At 42.1% G+C, this 18,992-nt stretch overlaps 1 protein-coding gene across 1 annotated transcript in view; it reads right to left on the bottom strand.

Moving 5' to 3' along the window:
• The window catches only part of LOC140714122 (fibrillin-1-like), a 410,633-nt gene that overhangs the window by 40,039 nt on the left and 351,602 nt on the right, over positions 1-18,992 (bottom strand). The window contains exon 58 of the mRNA XM_073024910.1: positions 1,561-1,686. Coding sequence (XP_072881011.1) covers positions 1,561-1,686 — 126 coding nt within the window. The remainder of the gene's footprint in view (positions 1-1,560; positions 1,687-18,992) is intronic.

Here is an 18,992-nt window from a genome sequence, read left to right as displayed (position 1 = left end):
GTATGGAAACACCTTGAATGGATTAGCCCACAAAAAGGTAGTGAACACAGCCCAGTTCATCACAGTAAAGCAACATTGATCTTCAAAGATCTCCACCACACAGGCCATAATCTCTTCTCACTGCTACCATCAGGAAGGAGTTACAGGATACTCAGAACTCACACCACCAGGTTTAGGAATCGTTAACCATCGGGCTCCTGAACCAGAAGGAATAACTTCACTCACCCCAACACTGAATTGTTCCCATAACCTCACTTTCAAGGACTCTTCATCTTATGCTCTTGACATATATTGCTTATTTATTTATTATTATAGTTATTTTCTTTCTGTATTTGTACAGTTTGTTGTCTTTTGCACATTGGTTGTTTGTCTATTTTGTTATGTGCGGTCTTTCATTACGTTTGTTTGTACTTATTGTGAATGCCAGCAAGAAAATGAATCTCAGGGTTGTATATGGTGGCATATATGTAGTTCGAAAAGAAATATATTAACTTTAACAATAGAATGCTTAGCACAGTTGGAACTACAAACACAATACTTAATATACATCATTAGAGAGCTTCTTGCTTTAATTATACTAATGGTAAGCATGAAAATAGAATCAAGATGATTACACTTTCTAATCAGAAAATAATTGATGAGCTAGCAGTTGAACTATCTCATCTCCTTTTCCTGTTATTATTTTCTGTGCATCCCATTCCATTCCATTCTTCTAACTGTGACATTGCTTTCAGTTCCTAGACAAAGACCCCCCTTTATTGTTTCGTAACTTGAAAAGTCCCCCCCATACCAATGTTACTTGATAATTCTTCTAACATTGTTGTTATATATTTGCATAGCTTCTAGCAATATTTACTATATTTAGAAAGTTATATAAGCAGATGTTTTGGTATGCCTGAAAATAGTGGGACACACAAAATTAAACCAGTATTCATTCTTCATAGATTAGTTGAACTATCAATGTACTTGGTTCCATTGTAGATATTAATTTAAATATTCATATCAAGCAGTAGTAAAATCAAGGCAACCGAACTTGCTGTATTGACTAGAGGACATTTCACCATTCATCCAAGAGGCTTCTTCAATTCTGATCCATGGTGTGTAGTTGTCCGGCTTATAAACTCTGAGAGTTTCTTAAAGGTATAGCACTCACATGAGGGTTGTTAAGGGTCATAGAGGTAATGAGAGGGTCATTAGTCTTACCTTTGCAGGAATGAAGGTGTGAACTGTTGTGGAGATGCCTCACAAAGTTTATAAACCGGAAAACTACCCACCATCGATCAGAACTGAAGAAGCCTCTTGGATGAGTGGTGAAATGTCTACTAGACAACATAGCAAGTCCATTTGCCTTGATTCACTACTGCTTGATATACAATGACCTGGACGATTGAGAACCTTCATAGACCTAGTTCAAATATTATATTCAAAAAATAAATGTCTATAATTCATCGCATGATATATTAAATTCTTATCACTGGGAGCCATTATTTTTCACTCTTGTCCTTTAAACTCTGTATAATCTATAATCTTGAGTTGATTATTTTCTTTCAAGATACTTACCCTTACAGGATGTGCCAGTGATGTCTGTGGTGTAACCAGTCTCACAGACACATCGATAAGATCCAATCATATTAATACACACTCCATTCTGACACAAGTTTGCAAGGACTTCACATTCATTAATATCTGAAACAAAACAAAGTATTGTTGAAAGCAGCCCCAGATAAAATAGAACTGGGTTAAAGAAACACCTTCTTTGAAGGTGATGATTTTCAATACAATGGAATTGTAGTACCACAGCTGATTTCATCGTGCCTTAATCCTTAATTATTCATTTCAAGATTAAAGATTGTTTAATGTCATTTCCTGCACACAAATGTAAAGAAGAATGATGTAATTGTGATTCCAGATTTGATGCAGCACAAAAACACAATCGACATAAATACCTAAAATAGCTTCTATACATATTATTGATCACATGTCCATGAAGTGATGCTAGGCTATATGTAAGATGACTGACAGGAGAAATAATAAATGTAGTGGTGGAGTTATGTGGTAGAGTTGTTGATCAGCCTTAGTGCTTGGGGAAAGTAACTGTTTTTGAGTCTGATGGTCCTGGTGTAGATAAATATTCCATGAACAGGGTGGGTTCAGTCCTTCAGGAGTTGGACTGTGACCAATTACCGAACAATCGTACGTGAAGAGGACTACCTTTTTAATCAGGTCTGCACTCAAGGTTAAAAAGGCAGAACATCGCAGCAGATTTTTGTAGTTGGACTGCGACCAATCACCAAGTGGGATTCATTAGAAAGTGGGAATAAAGATAATGCAACTGCAAGGGGAGTGGCCATTGTTGTGAATGGATCAGTGTTTGGAGTGGCTATGGCTCATCTGGCTTAGGCAAGATCAGGCTTGGGCGAGGTAAGGTATCTCTGTTAAGTTTCTCTTTTTGTTCTTAATTCTTCATTCTGTGTCTGTTAGGGTATGGTAGTGCAGTGGGAATGGCTCCAAGAACAGTGTTTTGTGCTGTGTGTGAGATGTGGGAGCTGCAAATCAATGATCATCCGCTCATGGCAGAATGAGGAGGTGATAGGAGCTACAGGGTGGTAGTTACCCCTAGGCTGAAGAAGACAGATATCTGAGTGACTATTAGGAGAAGGAAGGGAAATGCACAGAGTACCTCTGTGGCTGTTCCTCTCAATCATAAGTATACCAGTTTAGATACTGTTGAGGAGGATGGAGGTGAGGGGAGCCACAGTGACCGGGTCTCTGGCACTGAGGCTGGGGCTTTGGCTCAGAAGAGAAGAGAAGTGAAGAGTACTACAGTGGTGATAGGAGATTCCATAGTCAGATGAACAGAGATGAGATTCCGTGGGTGTGATAGAGACACCTGGATGGTATGTTGCCTCCCAGGTGCCATAATCAGGGATGTCTCAGATCGGGTCCATGGGATTCTATACTGGAGGGAAAGCAGCCAGAAATTTGGTACATATTGGCACCAATAACATAGGTAGCCAAGGTGAAGAGGTCCTATAGAGAGATTTTAGGGAGCTAGGTAGGAAGCTGAAAATCAGGACCTCCAGGGTAGTAATCTCTGGATTGCTGCCCGTGTCACGTGCCAGTGAGGGTAAGAATAGGATGATTTGGCAGGTGAATGCATGGCTAAGGAACTGGTGCAAGGGGTAGAGGTTCAGATTTATTGGTCATTGGAATTTCTTCTAGGGGAGGTACGAATTGTACAGAAGGGATGGGTTTGCTATAGTTGTTCAGGAGAGTTTAAATTAATTTGGCAGGGGGATAGAACTGGAGTGACAGTGCAGAGGATGAAGTAATTGGCTTACAAACAGAGGCAATGTAGTGAGACTGCTAGCAAAGAGAAGCTGATGATAGGGCAAAATTGCAGTCAACAGGATGAGTTGCAATGTAAAAGGCAGACATAATTGAAAAGGGTGAATACAGGATTGAAGCTGTTATATAAAAATGTGTGCAGTATACGGAGTAAGGTAGGTAAACTTGTAGCACAGTTACAGATTGGCGTTTTGGGCAACACTGAATCATGGCTGAAAGAAGATTACCGGTCTTTTGCAGACCAGGTGAGGAAACACCAGAGGTGCCTGGGCTTGACTGGGGACTGGCCTCTCATGTCAGTGCTGCCCTCCTGTGTTTGAGTGGTGGAATGACAGGCTGGATTGTGCATTGTGGATTGTGGATTGTGCATCAGTGCATTGCCGGGAGACTGTACCATCAGTTGCAGTATATGTCGCTCAGGGTCTTGTACTATATATATGTTTTTTCCATGTGAATATGCTTCTTTGCTCGTGTTATTTGCTCATTATTTTGAATGTGCTATTTTATATGTTTTGCACCTTGGCCCCATAGGAACACTGTTTTATTCACTGGAGCTATGTATGGTTGATTGATAATTAAACTTGATTTGATTATAGCTGGGAGCTTAACATCCAAGGATACACATTATATCAAAAAGAGAGACAGGTAGGCAGAGGGGGTGGCATGGCTCTGTTGGTAAAAACTGAAATCAAACCATTAGAAAGAGGTGACATGGGGCTGGAAGGTGTTGAATCGTTGTGTGTAGAGCTAAGGAACTACAAGTGTGAAAAGAACCTGATGGTGCTAGATCTCAAGAAGGACACTTTCTGGAATACCTATGAGATGGCTTTTTAGAACAGCTCGTGATTGAGCCCACTAGGGGATCAGCTATTCAGAATTGGGTGTTGTGCAATGAAACAATATTAATTAGAGAGCTTAAGGTAAAGGAACCCTTAGAGGATAATGATCATAATATGGTAGAATTCACCCTGTAATTTGAGAAGGAGATGCTAAAGTCAGATGTATCAGTGTTACAGTGTAGTAAAGAAATTACAGAATCATGAGAGCGGAACTGGCCAAAATTGATTGGAAAAGAACACTGGCAGAGATGATGGCAAAGCAGCAATGGCTGAAATATCTGGAATTAATATAATTAAATGGTACAGATACAGGAATGACCATTTGCTGGGAGTAAAGTGCTGTTTCTGTAGTAGTATCTGAGAGCAGGAGTAAATGTATTAACTGGTATAAAATGAATAAAGTAGTACCCCAAAACTAAGCTGCAGAAATTCAGATTCTGCCACACAAACATATCCAAGGAGGGCAAGCCTCAAAATACTACTGAGCACAGTGCCGCATTAATAGAATTCTATATTAGTTATGATGTAGTGAATACCAGAATTCAAATGAGGAAGGCATTAAATTTCAAGCCTGCAGGAAAGGCTAAGGCATAGAAGAAACAAATATAATGACAATGTTTAAGAAGATTTAGGCAGACTGTTGAATTGGCAATGCACAGCAGGATATGGACAAATGGGATTAATGTAGATGGGCAAAAAGATTGGCATGGACGTAGATGGCCAATGGGCCTGTTTCTATGCTGTACGTCTCTTCAATAATGGTTGACTCATAAGATATATCTTAATTTTTTTATGGTCAATACTTTTAAATAACTATACCAAACACCTCAGCAATTTAATAGTCCAGAATCTGTGCTAAGTGCTCACTGATGACCTCTAAAAGAAGTTTGGATTTAACTTGTGTGGTTTGGCTCAACAGGAACTTGCAGCAAGGAGCTGGTGCTAGCTCTTGCAGAAAGGCACTGCATGCTGCAACATTATAGGTAGAGGTGGTGAAGCAAGAGCAGAACAACCTCTGGTGATAAATAAAGCTGAGAAGACATTTCAATGTTTAAAGTATTTAAAATATTTCAAAAACAACAAAATCCATTAAACTATAAAAATTAATAAAAAAACCTGAAACACAAAACTAGGTGTTCTTGTACATCAGTCAATGAAAGCAAGCATGCAGGTACAGCAGGCAGTGAAGAAAGCTAATGGCATGTTAGCTTTTATAACAAGAGGAATTGAGTATAGGAGTAAAGAGGTCCTTCTGCAGCTGTACAGGGCCCTGGTGAGACCCCACCTGGAGTATTGTGTGCAGTTTTGGTCTCCAAATTTGAGGAAGGACATTCTTGCTATTGAGGGAGTGCAGTGTAGGTTCACAAGATTAATTCCCAGAATGGCGAGACTGTCATATGTTGAAAGATTGGAGCAACTGGGCTTGTATACACTGGAATTTAGAAGGATGAGAGGGGATCTGATTGAAACATATAAGATTATTAAGGGATTGGACACACTGGAGGCAGGAAGCATGTTCCTGCTGATGGGTGAGTCCAGAACTAGAGGCCACAGTTTAAGAATAAGGGGTAGGCCATTTAGAACAGAGATGCGGAAAAACTTTTTCACCCAGAGAGTGGTGGATATGTGGAATGCTCTGCCCCAGAAGGCAGTGGAGGCCAAGTCTCTGGATGCATTCAAGAGAGAGTTAGATAGAGCTCTTATAGATAGCGGGGTCAAGGGATATGGGGAGAGGGCAGGAACGGGGTACTGATTGTGTATGATCAGCCATGATCACAGTGAATGGCGGTGCTGGCTAGAAGGGTCGAATGGCCTACTCCTGCACCTACTGTCTATTGTCTATTGTCTAATTACGAGGAAATCTGCAGATTCTGGAAATTCAAACAACAACACACACAAAATGCTGGTGGAACACAGTAGGCCAGGCAGCATCTATAGGGAGAAGCGCTGTCGACGTTTCGGGCCGAGACCCTTCGTCAGGACTAACCGAAAGGAAAGATAGTAAGAGATTTGAAAGTAGTGGGGGGAGGGGGAAATGCGAAATGATAGGAGAAGACCGGAGGGGGCTGGGATGAAGCTAAGAGCTGGAAAGGTGATTGGCGAAAGTGATACCGAGCTGGAAAAGGGAAAGGATCATGGGACGGGAGGCCTCGGGAGAAAAAAAGGGGGGAGGGGGAACACCAGAGGGAGATGGAGAACAGGCAGACAACTAAATATGTCAGGGATGGGGTAAGAAGGGGAGGGGGGGCATTAACGGAAGTTAGAGAAGTCAATGTTCATGCCATCAGGTTGGAGGCTACCCAGCCGGTATATAAGGTGTTGTTCCTCCAACCTGAGTTTGGATTCATTTTATAACCATATAACAATCACAGCACGGAAACAGGCCATTCTGGCCCTCCTAGTCCATGCCGAACTCTTAATCTCACCTAGTCCCACCTACCCGCACTCAGCCCATAACCCTCCACTCCTTTCCTGTCCATATACCTATCCAATTTTACCTTAAATGACACAACTGAACTGGCCTCTACTACTTCTACAGGAAGCTCATTCCACACAGCTATCACTCTCTGAGTAAAGAAATACCCCCTCGTGTTTCCCTTAAACTTTTGCCCCCTAACTCTCAAATCATGTCCTCTCGTTTGAATCTCCCCTACTCTCAATGGAAACAGCCTATTCACGTCAACTCTATCTATCCCTCTCAAAATTTTAAATACCTCGATCAAATCCCCCCTCAACCTTCTACGCTCCAATGAATAGAGACCTAACTTGTTCAACCTTTCTCTGTAACTTAAGTGCTGAAACCCAGGTAACATCCAGGTAACTTTTGACAGTAGAAGAGGCCATGGATAGACATATCAGAATGGGAATGGGACGTGGAATTAAAATGTGTGGCCACTGGGAGATCCTGCTTCTTCTGGCGGACCGAGCATAGGTGTTCAGTGAAACGGTCTCCCAGTCTGTGTCGGGTCTCACCAATATATAAAAGGCCGCACCGGGAGCATCGGATGCAGTATACCACACCAGCCGACTCATAGGTGAAGTGTCGCCTCACCTGGAAGGACTGTCTGAGGCCCTGAATGGTGGTGAGGGAGGAAGTGTAAGGGCAGGTGTAGCACTTTTTCCGCTTACAAGGATAAGTGCCAGGAGGGAGATCAATGGGAAGGGATGGGGGGGACGAGTGGACAAGGGAGTCGCATAGGGAGCGATCCCTGCGAAAAGCAGAAAGTGGGGGGAGGGAAAAATGTGCTTGGTAGTGGGATCCCGTTGGAGGTGGCGGAAGATACGGAGAATTACGGTATATGTTGGACCTGGAGGCCGGTGGGGTGGTAGGTAAGGTCAAGGGGAACCCTATCCCGAGTGGGGTGGTGGGTGGATGGGGTGAGGGCAGATGTGCGGGAAATGGGAGAGATGCATTTGAGAGCGGAGTTGATGGTGGACGAAGGGAAGCCCCTTTGTTTAAAAAAGGAAGACATCTCCTTCATCCTGGAATGAAAAGACTCATCCTGAGAGCAGATGCGGTGGAGACGGAGAAATTGTGAGAAGGGGATAGCATTTTTGCAAGTTACGGTGGGAAGAGGAATAGTCCCGGTAGCTATGAGAGTCTGTAGGCTTATAGTAGATATCAGTAGATAGGCTGTCTCCAGAGATGGAGACAGAAAGATCAAGAAAGGGGAGGGAGGTGTCAGAAATGGACCAGGTAAATTTGAGGGCAGGGTGAAAGTTGGAGGCAAAGTTAATGAAGTCGTTGAGCTCAGCATGTGTGCAGGAGGCACAAAACAATTAAATACTTCTGGAGGATTATTATAAAAATCTGTATTAATTATTACTTAGCAAGGTCCGTCACAGCCATTTCTCTCCATTGAGATCAATGGAAAATCAAGCCCTGCAGCAGGGCCAACCTGATACAAGAGGTCTGTGAGGTTTCCTCACTGAAGATGATTAGGAAAATACACCAACTTCAAGCTCCAATGGTGGATTCATGAGGATTGTGATACCATAATTCCAAAAAACAATGAAAAACTAACTACAACTTCAGGACTTGCATTTCTCCAAAATTTTCGTCTGATGCAGTTTATAATGTATGTTGTTGAACACACACGATCGTATCTCTTGCACATAATGCAGGATGATCACTTGGGTGTGACTGGATATATTCTGCAAATTGCTATCTTTTCAATATTATTTCTATTTGCCTGTAGAATCACAACAGCATGAACTAAAATCTTATTAGAAAAAGACTTACGAATTACACGATTCAGTGAAACTTCTTTGAACATAGTCTGCCTTATGCAAGAAGATTGGGATTCATGTAGGATTAGAACAGTTGGGGTTGTTATTGGCTGGCATGGAATCAATTGTCTAAAGGGCCTGTTGCCATGCTGTACCTTTCAATCACACTATGACTTTGCATTCCTTATTCTAGCAGGCAAGCTTGCTAAGTTCCTTGTCTTCCTATTTAGTCACCTTGTCTCTCATTAACACTTGAAAATAGTTCTATGTCAGATTTTTATACTGGCACTTAAATATGCTTGAGAATTTGCTTTATGATCAGCACCCTAACATTTTTTCCTCTTCTGTTTTTCTAGGCAACCTACATGAATCAATTCGAATCTAATGGGACAAACAGACAGACATCTATAAAGCCAGAATATTCTGGGGATACTCAGCAGCCTGGGAAATATCCCCAGTATTTTTTGGTTTTCAAGACACTGGAGACAGCAGATACAGGAAAAAATAAACTGATGGAAAAACTTAGTGGAATAGTAGAGGAAAATGTATGAGTAATGTTTCAGATTGAGACCCTGCATCAAGACTGGGAGTGTAGAGGAATAACAGTCAATGTAAAGAGGTGAGAAGGAAGGATGGTACAAAGTATAGAACCAGATGAGGAAGAATGATAAAAAGATAGAGCCAGGTTGGGAAGGGGGTGTGTTGAGACAGGGGCAAATAGGTTATAGGTGGAACATAAGACAAAAATAATTAAAGCAGATGGAAACAGGTTGGGGAAAGTAATGAGTTCCAGTGATGGGGGTGGGGGTGGGGGAAGGGGCTGGGATAGCAAATCGGAAGAAAATGAGGTAAATTGAACGGTGAGGGATGTTCAATGATCCTACCTTTGGGCTGTAGGTTACATAAGCAGAATATGAAGTGTTGTTCTTCATGTTTTTGTATGGCCTCACTGTGGCAGTTGGTAAGGTTGATGTGAGAATGGAAAGGGGAGTTGAAGTGAATAGCCACTGTAAACTCAAGATGACTGTTAAGGACAGAGTACAGGTGCCATGTTTTTTCAGCTCTGTTCCCATTCCCACATCAATGTGAGTCCTCTCCAATGCCATCGTGACTTTGAATGTAAATTAGAAGAAAGGGACCTCATGTCCTGCTTTTAGATAGTCTACAGCCCAATGGTATAAACATTAAACTTGACAATTTCATGTCATATACTCTGCATGTTCCTTTCCCATTTTGAGTAGGGATCTTTCTCCTTTTGTTTACCTTTTTCATTGTTTCCCTCCTTGTTATGCAGACTCATCATCCTCTGCTACCTGGCTCCATCAGTCCCTTACCCTCATACTTACCAACTGAGTTTCTTTTCCCTTAGTTCACCTTTCCTATCCCCTGCCACACCTGGTTCCACCTGCCCATATCTTTCCCTTATCTGGTTCTACCTATCGTCTTTCATCCTATCTCTTCCTTTCCCTCTCTCACCCAGTTTACTTTATCTGCCTACTTTTTTCTTCTTTTCTTATATTTACACCTATCATCTTCAGTCTCACCACTCCCTCTCACTTTTATGTACTGGCCACTTTCTTTTATTCTCAGCCCAGACGCAGACTAAAAATGTCGACAATCCATTTGCCTTCATATATGCTTGACCCACTGGTTTCTTCCACAGTTTAAAAAAATCTGATTTCATTTCAAATTCCAGTATTTGCAGATTTTTTTTTGCTTCTGAACAATTTAATTGAAATCTAACTATTGTACCTAGCAGCATAAATATTGTTAAGCTGAGGTTTAAAGTAATACGTGTCAAAAGTGTAAATAGCATGAAAAGCAAATGGATGGAGCAGAATGAATATTGTTGCCCTCCTTCTACTGTTTTGAATTAGAAATTTGGATCTCAAGGGCCTGTCTTTAAAAGAAACTGCTTCTAAGCAAGTTCTACTTAAACCAGACTTCAATCTTCTTTTAGATCTAGAAAGAAAAAAAAAATGCAGAGTTGGCAATTCCCATAAAAATTTACTTAAATGGAATTCCATAATTTAGAGCAGTTTAGCTTTAAGAAAACTTATTCAATGAGAACATAACTAATCTTTTGTATTTAGTTTTAATGGACAGGCTGCGTGCACAGCTGGTGTACATCATAAACTCTAATATTTTGCATGTTGGATAATGCGGACTTCGCTGGCATAGTTTCTGAAGTATAATAAACTTCTTGCATAATCTCTACAACTCAACGAGTGCCACAGGCAATCGGAGGATTATTCCACTTACTTATTTCATCCTGGAGTAAGTATTTATGCTGGTGAGAATTTAAGTTGGATAAATGCTGCCAGTTCAGATACAAAAGGTATTAAAAGTAATCAATGACTCACGTGCATTATAATCTGCAACTGGGAATTATTTTCAATGGAAATTATTTACTTTCTCAAATATAGATAAATCTTTAGAAATGAATGTAGGCTGCTTTCTGTTAATAAGCTAGATATTCTGAACTGATGTGATCCGAAGAAACAAATCCTATATTTTCATAACGAAGTGACACTTTTGTGAGTCAATAAAACATCCATTAGAAATTTAAGAAGGCCTCACCTTAAAGAACTATTGCACATATAATATTTTTGTGTTGCAATTTGGGAATTTTGCCAGATATCTTTCAAAGTAAATCATTAACATTACCATCTTGTGAGACTCTTGCATGATGTGCTTACATTGAAAGCTTCCATACCAGATTATGTCCTGAACTTGGTGATACAAGACAAGCAATTTGTGTGATTGTTGTTAGTTATAAGATTTATCCACAAAAATCACTTTTATATTTTAACCACAGATTTTGATTTAACTGTCAACTCTGTTATCCTTTTCCATACACATCAATCTTAACATTCCCAAGATATTTTGGTTATGTTCTGCTTTTTAAAATAATGTAGAATGGTCAGCTTTTACTAAGTATTATTGTGAGGGAGTATGCTGGTTTATTACTTAAATTATAAACTCAGATTGTTTATTTATTTATAGATACAGTGCAGAATAGGTCCTTCTGGCCCTTTGAGCTACACCACACCAGTAAACACAAAGTACACTGCAGATGCTGTGGTCAAATCAACACGTACAAACAAGCCGGATGAACTCAGCAGGTCAGGCAGCATCCGTTGAAATGAGCAGTCAATGTTTCGGGCCGAGACCCTTCGTCAGGACTGAAGAAGGAGGGGGCAGGGGCCCTATAAAGAAGGTGGGGGGAGGGTGGAAGGTGCCAGGTGAAAAAATAATCAGAGGAAAAATCAAGGGGTGGGGGAGGGGAAACAGGAAAGGGATAGGCAGGAAAGGTGAAGAAGGAGTGTAAGGGGGAAGCACTATGGGTAGTAGAAGAAGGCAGAATCCTGAGAGAGGTGATAGGCAGTTGGAAGAGGAGGCAGAGTGAAAGTGTGATAGGGGAAGGGAGAGGTAGGCAATTACCAGAAGTTGGAGAATTCGATGTTCATACCAAGGGGCTGGAGACTACCCAGACGGTATATGAGGTGTTGCTCCACCAACCTGAGTTTGGCCTCATCATGGCAGTAGAGGAGGCCATGTATGGACATACCTGAATGGGAATGTGAAGCAGAGTTGAATTGGGTGGCAACCCGGAGATCCTGTCTGTTGTGGCGGATGGAGCAGAGGTGCTCGACGAAGCGGTCCCCCAATCTGCGTCGGGTCTTGCCGATGTAGAGGAGGCTGCACCGGGAGCACCGGATGCTATAGATGACCCCACATAGATGACTCACAAGTGAAGTGTTGCCTCACCTGGAAGGACTATTTGGGGCCTTGAATGGCGGTAAGAGAGGAGTTGTAGGGACAGGTGTAGCACTTGCAGGGATAAATACCAGGTGGGAGATCTGTGGGGAGGGATGTGTGGACCAGGCAGTCGTGGAGGGAACGATCCCTGCGAAAAGCAGAGAGGGATAGAAAGAGCAAGATGTGCTTAGTGGTGGGGTCCTGTTGAAGGTGGCAGAAGTTGCGGAGGATAATATGCTGGATCCGGAGGCTGGTGGGGTAGTAGGTGAGGTCAAGGGGAACACGGTCCCTGTTGTGGTAACGGGAGGATGGGGTGAGGGCTGAAGTGCGGGAAATGGAGGAGACGCGGGTGAGGGCATCATTGATGATGGCAGAAGGGAAACCATGATTCTTAAAGATAGAGGACATTTGAGATGTCCTGGAATGGAAAGCCTCATCCTGGGAGCAGATACAGTGGAGATGGAGGAACTGAGAGTAGGGAATAGCATTTTTACATTTGGCAGGGTGGGAAGAGGTATAATCAAGGTAGTTATAGGAGTCAGTGGGTTTATAGAAGATGTCAGTGGATAGTCTGTCTCCAGAGAAGGAGACCAAGAGATCGAGAAAGTGGAGAGAAGTCCGAGATGGACCAAGTGAATTTGAGGGTTGGGTGAAAGTTAGAGGCAAAGTCGATGAAATCGACAAGCTCAGCATGGGTGCAGGAAGCAGCACCAATGTAGTCAATGTAGCAAAGGAAAAGTTGGGGAGCAGTACCAGTATAGATTTGGAGCATAGACTGTTCCCATCTCCGCCGCATCTGCTCCCAGGATGAGGCTTTCCATTTTAGGACATCTCAAATGTCCTCTTTCTTTAAGAATCGTGGTTTCTCTTCTGCCGTCATCAATGATGCCCTCACCTGCATCTCCTCCATTTCCCGCACTTCAGCCCTCACCCCATCCTCCCGTCACCACAACAGGGACCGTGTCCCCCTTGTCCTCACCTACCACTCCATCAGCCTCCGGATCCAGCATATTATCCTCTGCAACTTCCGCCACCTTCAACAGGACCCCACCACTAAGCACATCTTTCCCCCTCTACCCCTGCTTTCCGCAGGGATTGTTCCCTCCACGACTGCCTGGTCCACACGTCCCTCCCCACAGATCTCCCACCTGGTACCTATCCCTGTAAGCGTAAGTGCTACACCTGTCCCTACACCTCCTCTCTTACCACCATTTAGGGCCCCAAACAGTCCTTCCAGCTGAGGCAACACTTCACTTGTGAGTCTGTTGGGGTCATCTATTGCATCAGGTGCTCATGTTGCGGCCTCCTCCTCATTGGCAAGACCCGACGCAGATTGGGGGACCGCTTTGTTGAGCACCTCCACTCTGTCCGCCACAATAGACAGAATCTCCCGGTTGCCACCCCCTTCAACTCTGTTTCACATTCCCATACAGATATGTCCATACATGGCCTCCTCTACTGCCATGATGAGGCCAAACTCAGGTTGGAGAAGCAACACCTCATATACCGTCTGGGTAGTCTCCAGCCTTTTGGTATGAACATCGAATTCTCCAACTTCCGGTAATTCCCTCCCTCTCCCTTCCCCCATCCCACTTTCACTCTGCCTCCTCTTCCAGCTGCCTATCACCTCTCTCATGATTCTGCCTTCTTCTACTATCCATAGTGCTTTCCCCTTAGATTCCTTCTTCACTTCTCCTGCCTATTCCCGCCCTGCTTCCCCTCCCCCACCCCTTGATCTTTCCTCTGATTGGTTTTTCACCTGGCACCTTCCACCCTCCTCCCACCTTCTTTATAGGGTCCCTGCCCCCTCCTTTTTCAGTCCTGTCGAAGGGTCTCGGCCTGAAACGTTGACTACTCATTTCAACGGATGCTGCCTGACCTGCTGAGTTCATCCAGCTTGTTTGTACGTGTTGACCACATCAGTAACCCTGATTCAACCCCAGCCTAATCACAGGACAATTTACAATGACCAATTAACCTACCAACTGGTACGTCTTTGGATTGTGAGATGAAACTGGAACAGCAGGAGGAAACCCACGCATTTCATGGGGTGGACATACAGACTCCTTACAGATGTTGTCAGAATCGAACTCCAATGTCCTGAGCAGTAATAGCATCACACTGACTCCTACGCTACTGTGGCACCTAGGTTGTGCTGTTACAACTCGGGACAATTTTACAGAGCAATGTTGGCAGTTTCTTGTGTAACTGCTGAAATATATGCAACTTCAGGAATGCAGTGCGCATGTAAAGAACTTACTGTTTTGTCTTACTATTTACAATAGTTTTTTGACTGTGCTCCAACACTGGACTCCAAAATCTGGCAAGGAACTGCAAACTTGCAACAATTTTCCAGTAAGAAGAATCTGTGTGAGCAACCTGTGCCAGGTGAACCTGGCATGCATTCACCTGGCACAGTGAACGCCTGCCATGTTCTCCATTATTCAATGGATAGAAACAGCTATGTGGTTGGTTAGCTTACTTGGAGTATCTTTTAATTATTGGAGTTTAGTTACATATGTTAAATGCTTGAGTTTTATGAATTAAAATAAAAATTATAGTATTTTAACATTTTATTGGTAATTTTGAATGTCACAAATATATTTAATTTTTGATAGCTTTGGCAGCCAGCAAAAGGAAAGGGTGGTGGATGGAGGCTCACCTTAGCACTCAATCAAGTACTGTTTACAATTATTTTGCATGCAGCCTATGTTACTGTAAACCTACACAGTTCCCTAAATGATGCCTTAGACATTATAGAAGTGATATTGCCTCAAAAGGACTTGCTAAAATAGAGGTGATTTCTTTAAGCAACTTTCTATTGGCATAACCATGCAAGGTACAGTAAGTGTAATCTTTCTTCAGAGATCAGTGGTAGCACCCTGCAGGTTGCAAATTCTGAGTCACAGTATATCAGGACCATGAAACACTGAAATTTAATGCCTATACGCTGATCTGCTGCTTCCAACAGGACACTATACACAAAGAAAACAGCTGGGGATAAAGCAACAACTACTGAGCATTGATCCTTTTATCTGAATTTTCTTCAGATATTGCTTCATATTTGAATAATATTTCAGGTTGTTAATGTATATCATCAACAGATGCAGGCCCTGCACTGACCCCTGCAGCTCACCACTCACTACTGATTGTCAAAAAGAAATACCCATGTATCCTAATTCTCTGCTTTCTATTGGTTAACCAATTCTCTATCAATGCTAATACATCATACCCAACTCTAGCATCCTCATCTTATGGTTAAGTTTTTAATGTGGCACCTTATCAATCTCGTTCTGGAAATCCAAGTAAATAGCATCTATCTGTTCTCCTCTATCCACTGCGCTCATTATATCCTCAAAGAACTCCAGTAAGTCTGTCAAACAGGACCTGCCTATGCTGAATCCATACTGTAGGTGGCTGATGGATCCATTTCTTTCTAGATGCCTCGCTATTTCTTCTTTAATAACTTCAACCATTTTCCCAACTACAGATGTTAAACTAACTGGCCAATAGTTACCTGCCTTTTGTCTACATCCAATTTTTTGAACAGTGGTGTGAAATTCGCCTTCTTCCAATCCGCCAGGACCTGCCTAGAGTCCAGAGAATTTTGGCAAATCATCACCAAGGCCTCTACCATAACCTCTGCCATTTCTTTCACTACCCTGGGATGCATTCCATCAGGACTTGTCTATCTTTAGGCCTACAAGTTTGATCAGCACTACCACTTTAGTGATAGCTATTGTATCAAGGTCCTCACTTCCTACTGCATCCATATCATCTTTCTTCAACATGCTAGATGTGTCCTCCATAGCCTCTGCTATTTTTTCATTATCCAACGTCAATTCCCCCTTCTTGTCCTCAAGGGACCTACTTTAGCCACTCTTTTCCGCTTTATATAATTATAAAAACATTTACTATCCGTTTTTACATTTTGTGCTAGTTTATTTTCATAATCTATCTTTCCTTTATTACTCTCTTAGTGGTTCTTTGTTGCTTTTTAAAGTTTTCCCAATCTTCCAGTTTCCCACTACTCTTGGTGATGTTGTATGCATGAGCTTTTGTTTGATGCCTTCCTTTACTTCCTTAGTTATGCATGGCTGGCTCTCCCCACCCTTACTGTCCTTGTTTTTAACTGGAATACACTTTTGTTGAGCTCCGTAAAAAATCTCTTTGAAAGTCTTCCACTGTTCCTCATTCATCCCACCATATAACCTGTGTTCCCGGTCTACCCTATCCAACACCTCCCTCATCCCATTGTAGTCTCCCTTGTTTAGGCATAGTGCACTGGTCTTAGATTGAATTACAGTATTGCAACATCTATTTGTATGAGAAACTCAATCATACTGTGGTCACTCTTTCCAAGAGGATCCTGAACTACAAGATTCCTAATTTTACCTGCCTCTGTGCAGGACCAGATCCAGATAGCACATTCCTTTGTAGGTTCAGTAACATGCTGTTCAAGAAAGCTATTATGTATGCATTCTATGAAATCCTCCTCAAGACTGCCTTGACCAACTTGATTCACCCAATCTATGTGCAAGTTAAAGTTCCCCATGATAATTGCTGTTCCATTCTTACATCCTCAGATATTTCTCAGTTTATCGCCTGTGCCACTGTAATATTACTATTTGGTGGCCTATAGACAACACCTACCAGTAACTTTTTTCCCTTTATTATTCCTCATCTCTACGCAGATGGATTCAACATTCTGTTCCTTATATCATCTCTCACTATCGCCCTGATCTCATCCTTAATTAACAGCGCTACCCCATCTCCCTTACTTTCCTGCCTATCCTTCCATATTACCTGTATTGGAATCAGGAGCTATTGCCTATCTGCAGCCTAAGCCTGTTATGAGGTATGGAGCTAGGCAGTCCAGATGAAATTGAGCAATAATGAGCAAGTTATTATTCTGTGAGTGCCACTCGAAGACATGACATCAGGAGGCACCATGTAAATTTCACCAATTAACATTTTATATAGATTTAAAGGTTTAGATTTATAACCAGTTAAAAGGTTCCTTGAAACAAAATACAATCATATATTTTCAAGCTACAGGTTGTTAAGAAGGTCCCAGTCACTGGGAAATTAGAATAACTTTAAAAAGAGGCAAGAGGAATATTACACCTACTAGTTCTATTCTGAAATTAAAAGAACATAACTTTATTTCATGCTCATTCACTTTCTTGCCTATTCTGTAGCACTTTTGTTATTTCTACATCCTTTTAACATCTTTTCACAAGGCAAATATTTCTAAATTTTCTATTACTAGTTCAGTAGCCCAATTAAATACTTCTCCAAGAGTTTCTCAAATCATATTTTTACCTAATTAAAGTTTTATTTATGTTTTAATTGTTAATTCTGTGAATGTATTATACCCAAAATGTTAATCAGTTTTATTTCTCCAAGGTTGTTGTAGCAATGTACTGAAAAAATTTTAACCATAAAATCTACTATGTAAAAAAATATACAGTATCCCCTTTAGAAACAGGCATTTCTTCACTTAAACAGCTATTGACACAGTTTACCCACAATGTGTGCAAACAGTTTTAATTGGTTTTATTCATCTTTTTACTATGACCATTCAAGCCCTCTTTGTTCAACCATTTAACCATATAACAATTACAGCACGAAACAGGCCATCTTGGCCCTTCTAGTCCGTGCCGACACTTACACTCACCTAGTACCAGTGGCCCGCACTCAGCCCATAACCCTCCATTCCTTTCCTGTCCATATACCTATCCAATTTTACTTTAAATGACAATACCTAACCTGCCTCTACCACTTCTTCTGGAAGCTCATTCCACACAGCTACCACTCTCTGAGTAAAGAAACTCCCCCTCGTGCTACCCTTAAACTTTTGTCCACTAACTCGCAAATCATGTCCTCGTTTGAATCTCCCCTACTCTCAATGGAAAAAGCATATCCACGTTGTTATGCCCTCGGCCCCCTCCTTTGTGAGAATCGCAAGAGCCCTAGTCGAGGGGGGGTCAACTGACCCAAGAGAGAAAGAGACGTGCTGAATAGACACAGGAAAATGGGAGAGGGAGAGAGAGAGACGTGCGGAAAACTACGTTCTCCCAAGGAGCAGAATAAAGGCGACATTGACTATTGTCTCATGGAGACCACGTGAAAAGCCCTCGGGCAAAGTGGGCTGGTTGAGAGAAAGATCGCATTACCTGCAACCTGATTGACACCTGCGATCCCGTGAAGAAGTATAAAGGAGGGTCTGAGGGGGGGGAACCCTCAGACGCACCAAGGAAGCACGGTACCGATTCCCGTGGGAGCGGGAAGCCATTTTGAAGGAAGCCACGTGCGTTAGATTCCAAATGTTGAATCTGTGGCTAGAACCAACGGAAGACTGCTTTTAAATAACAACGGGGAAGCCTACTCCCCTGATTCCAAGGATTTGCTCTGTAAAGACAACGGGCAAGTGTTTATCTTTTCTAAATCATCTCTCTCTCTCTACAACGTGAAAACCCCAGCGGTTCCCAAAAGGGAAAAGCCTGCAAACTTCTGAGTGACTCTTTATATTTCAATTGGACTCAGTATTACCCCTAGACAACTATAGAGCTTATTTCTGATTGATTATTGTTACACCGGTGTTTTAGATTGAGTTTTGACAATGTATATGATCTGAATGTTTTGTATTAACCATACGCTTGTGCCCCTTTTAAAATAAAATGTTTGAAAATAGTAGCATCCGACTCAGCTGATCCCGCTATCTTTGCTGGTATCTTTACGGGGTTACGTAACAAATGGGGTTCTCGTCCTGGATTTGAAACCAAACGGGAGGGTCAGTGAATTGGGCTG

The sequence above is a fragment of the Hemitrygon akajei genome, chromosome 21, assembly GCF_048418815.1.
Source record: "Hemitrygon akajei chromosome 21, sHemAka1.3, whole genome shotgun sequence".
Lineage (NCBI taxonomy): Eukaryota > Metazoa > Chordata > Chondrichthyes > Myliobatiformes > Dasyatidae > Hemitrygon > Hemitrygon akajei.
This window is presented reverse-complemented; position numbering and strand designations above follow the sequence as displayed.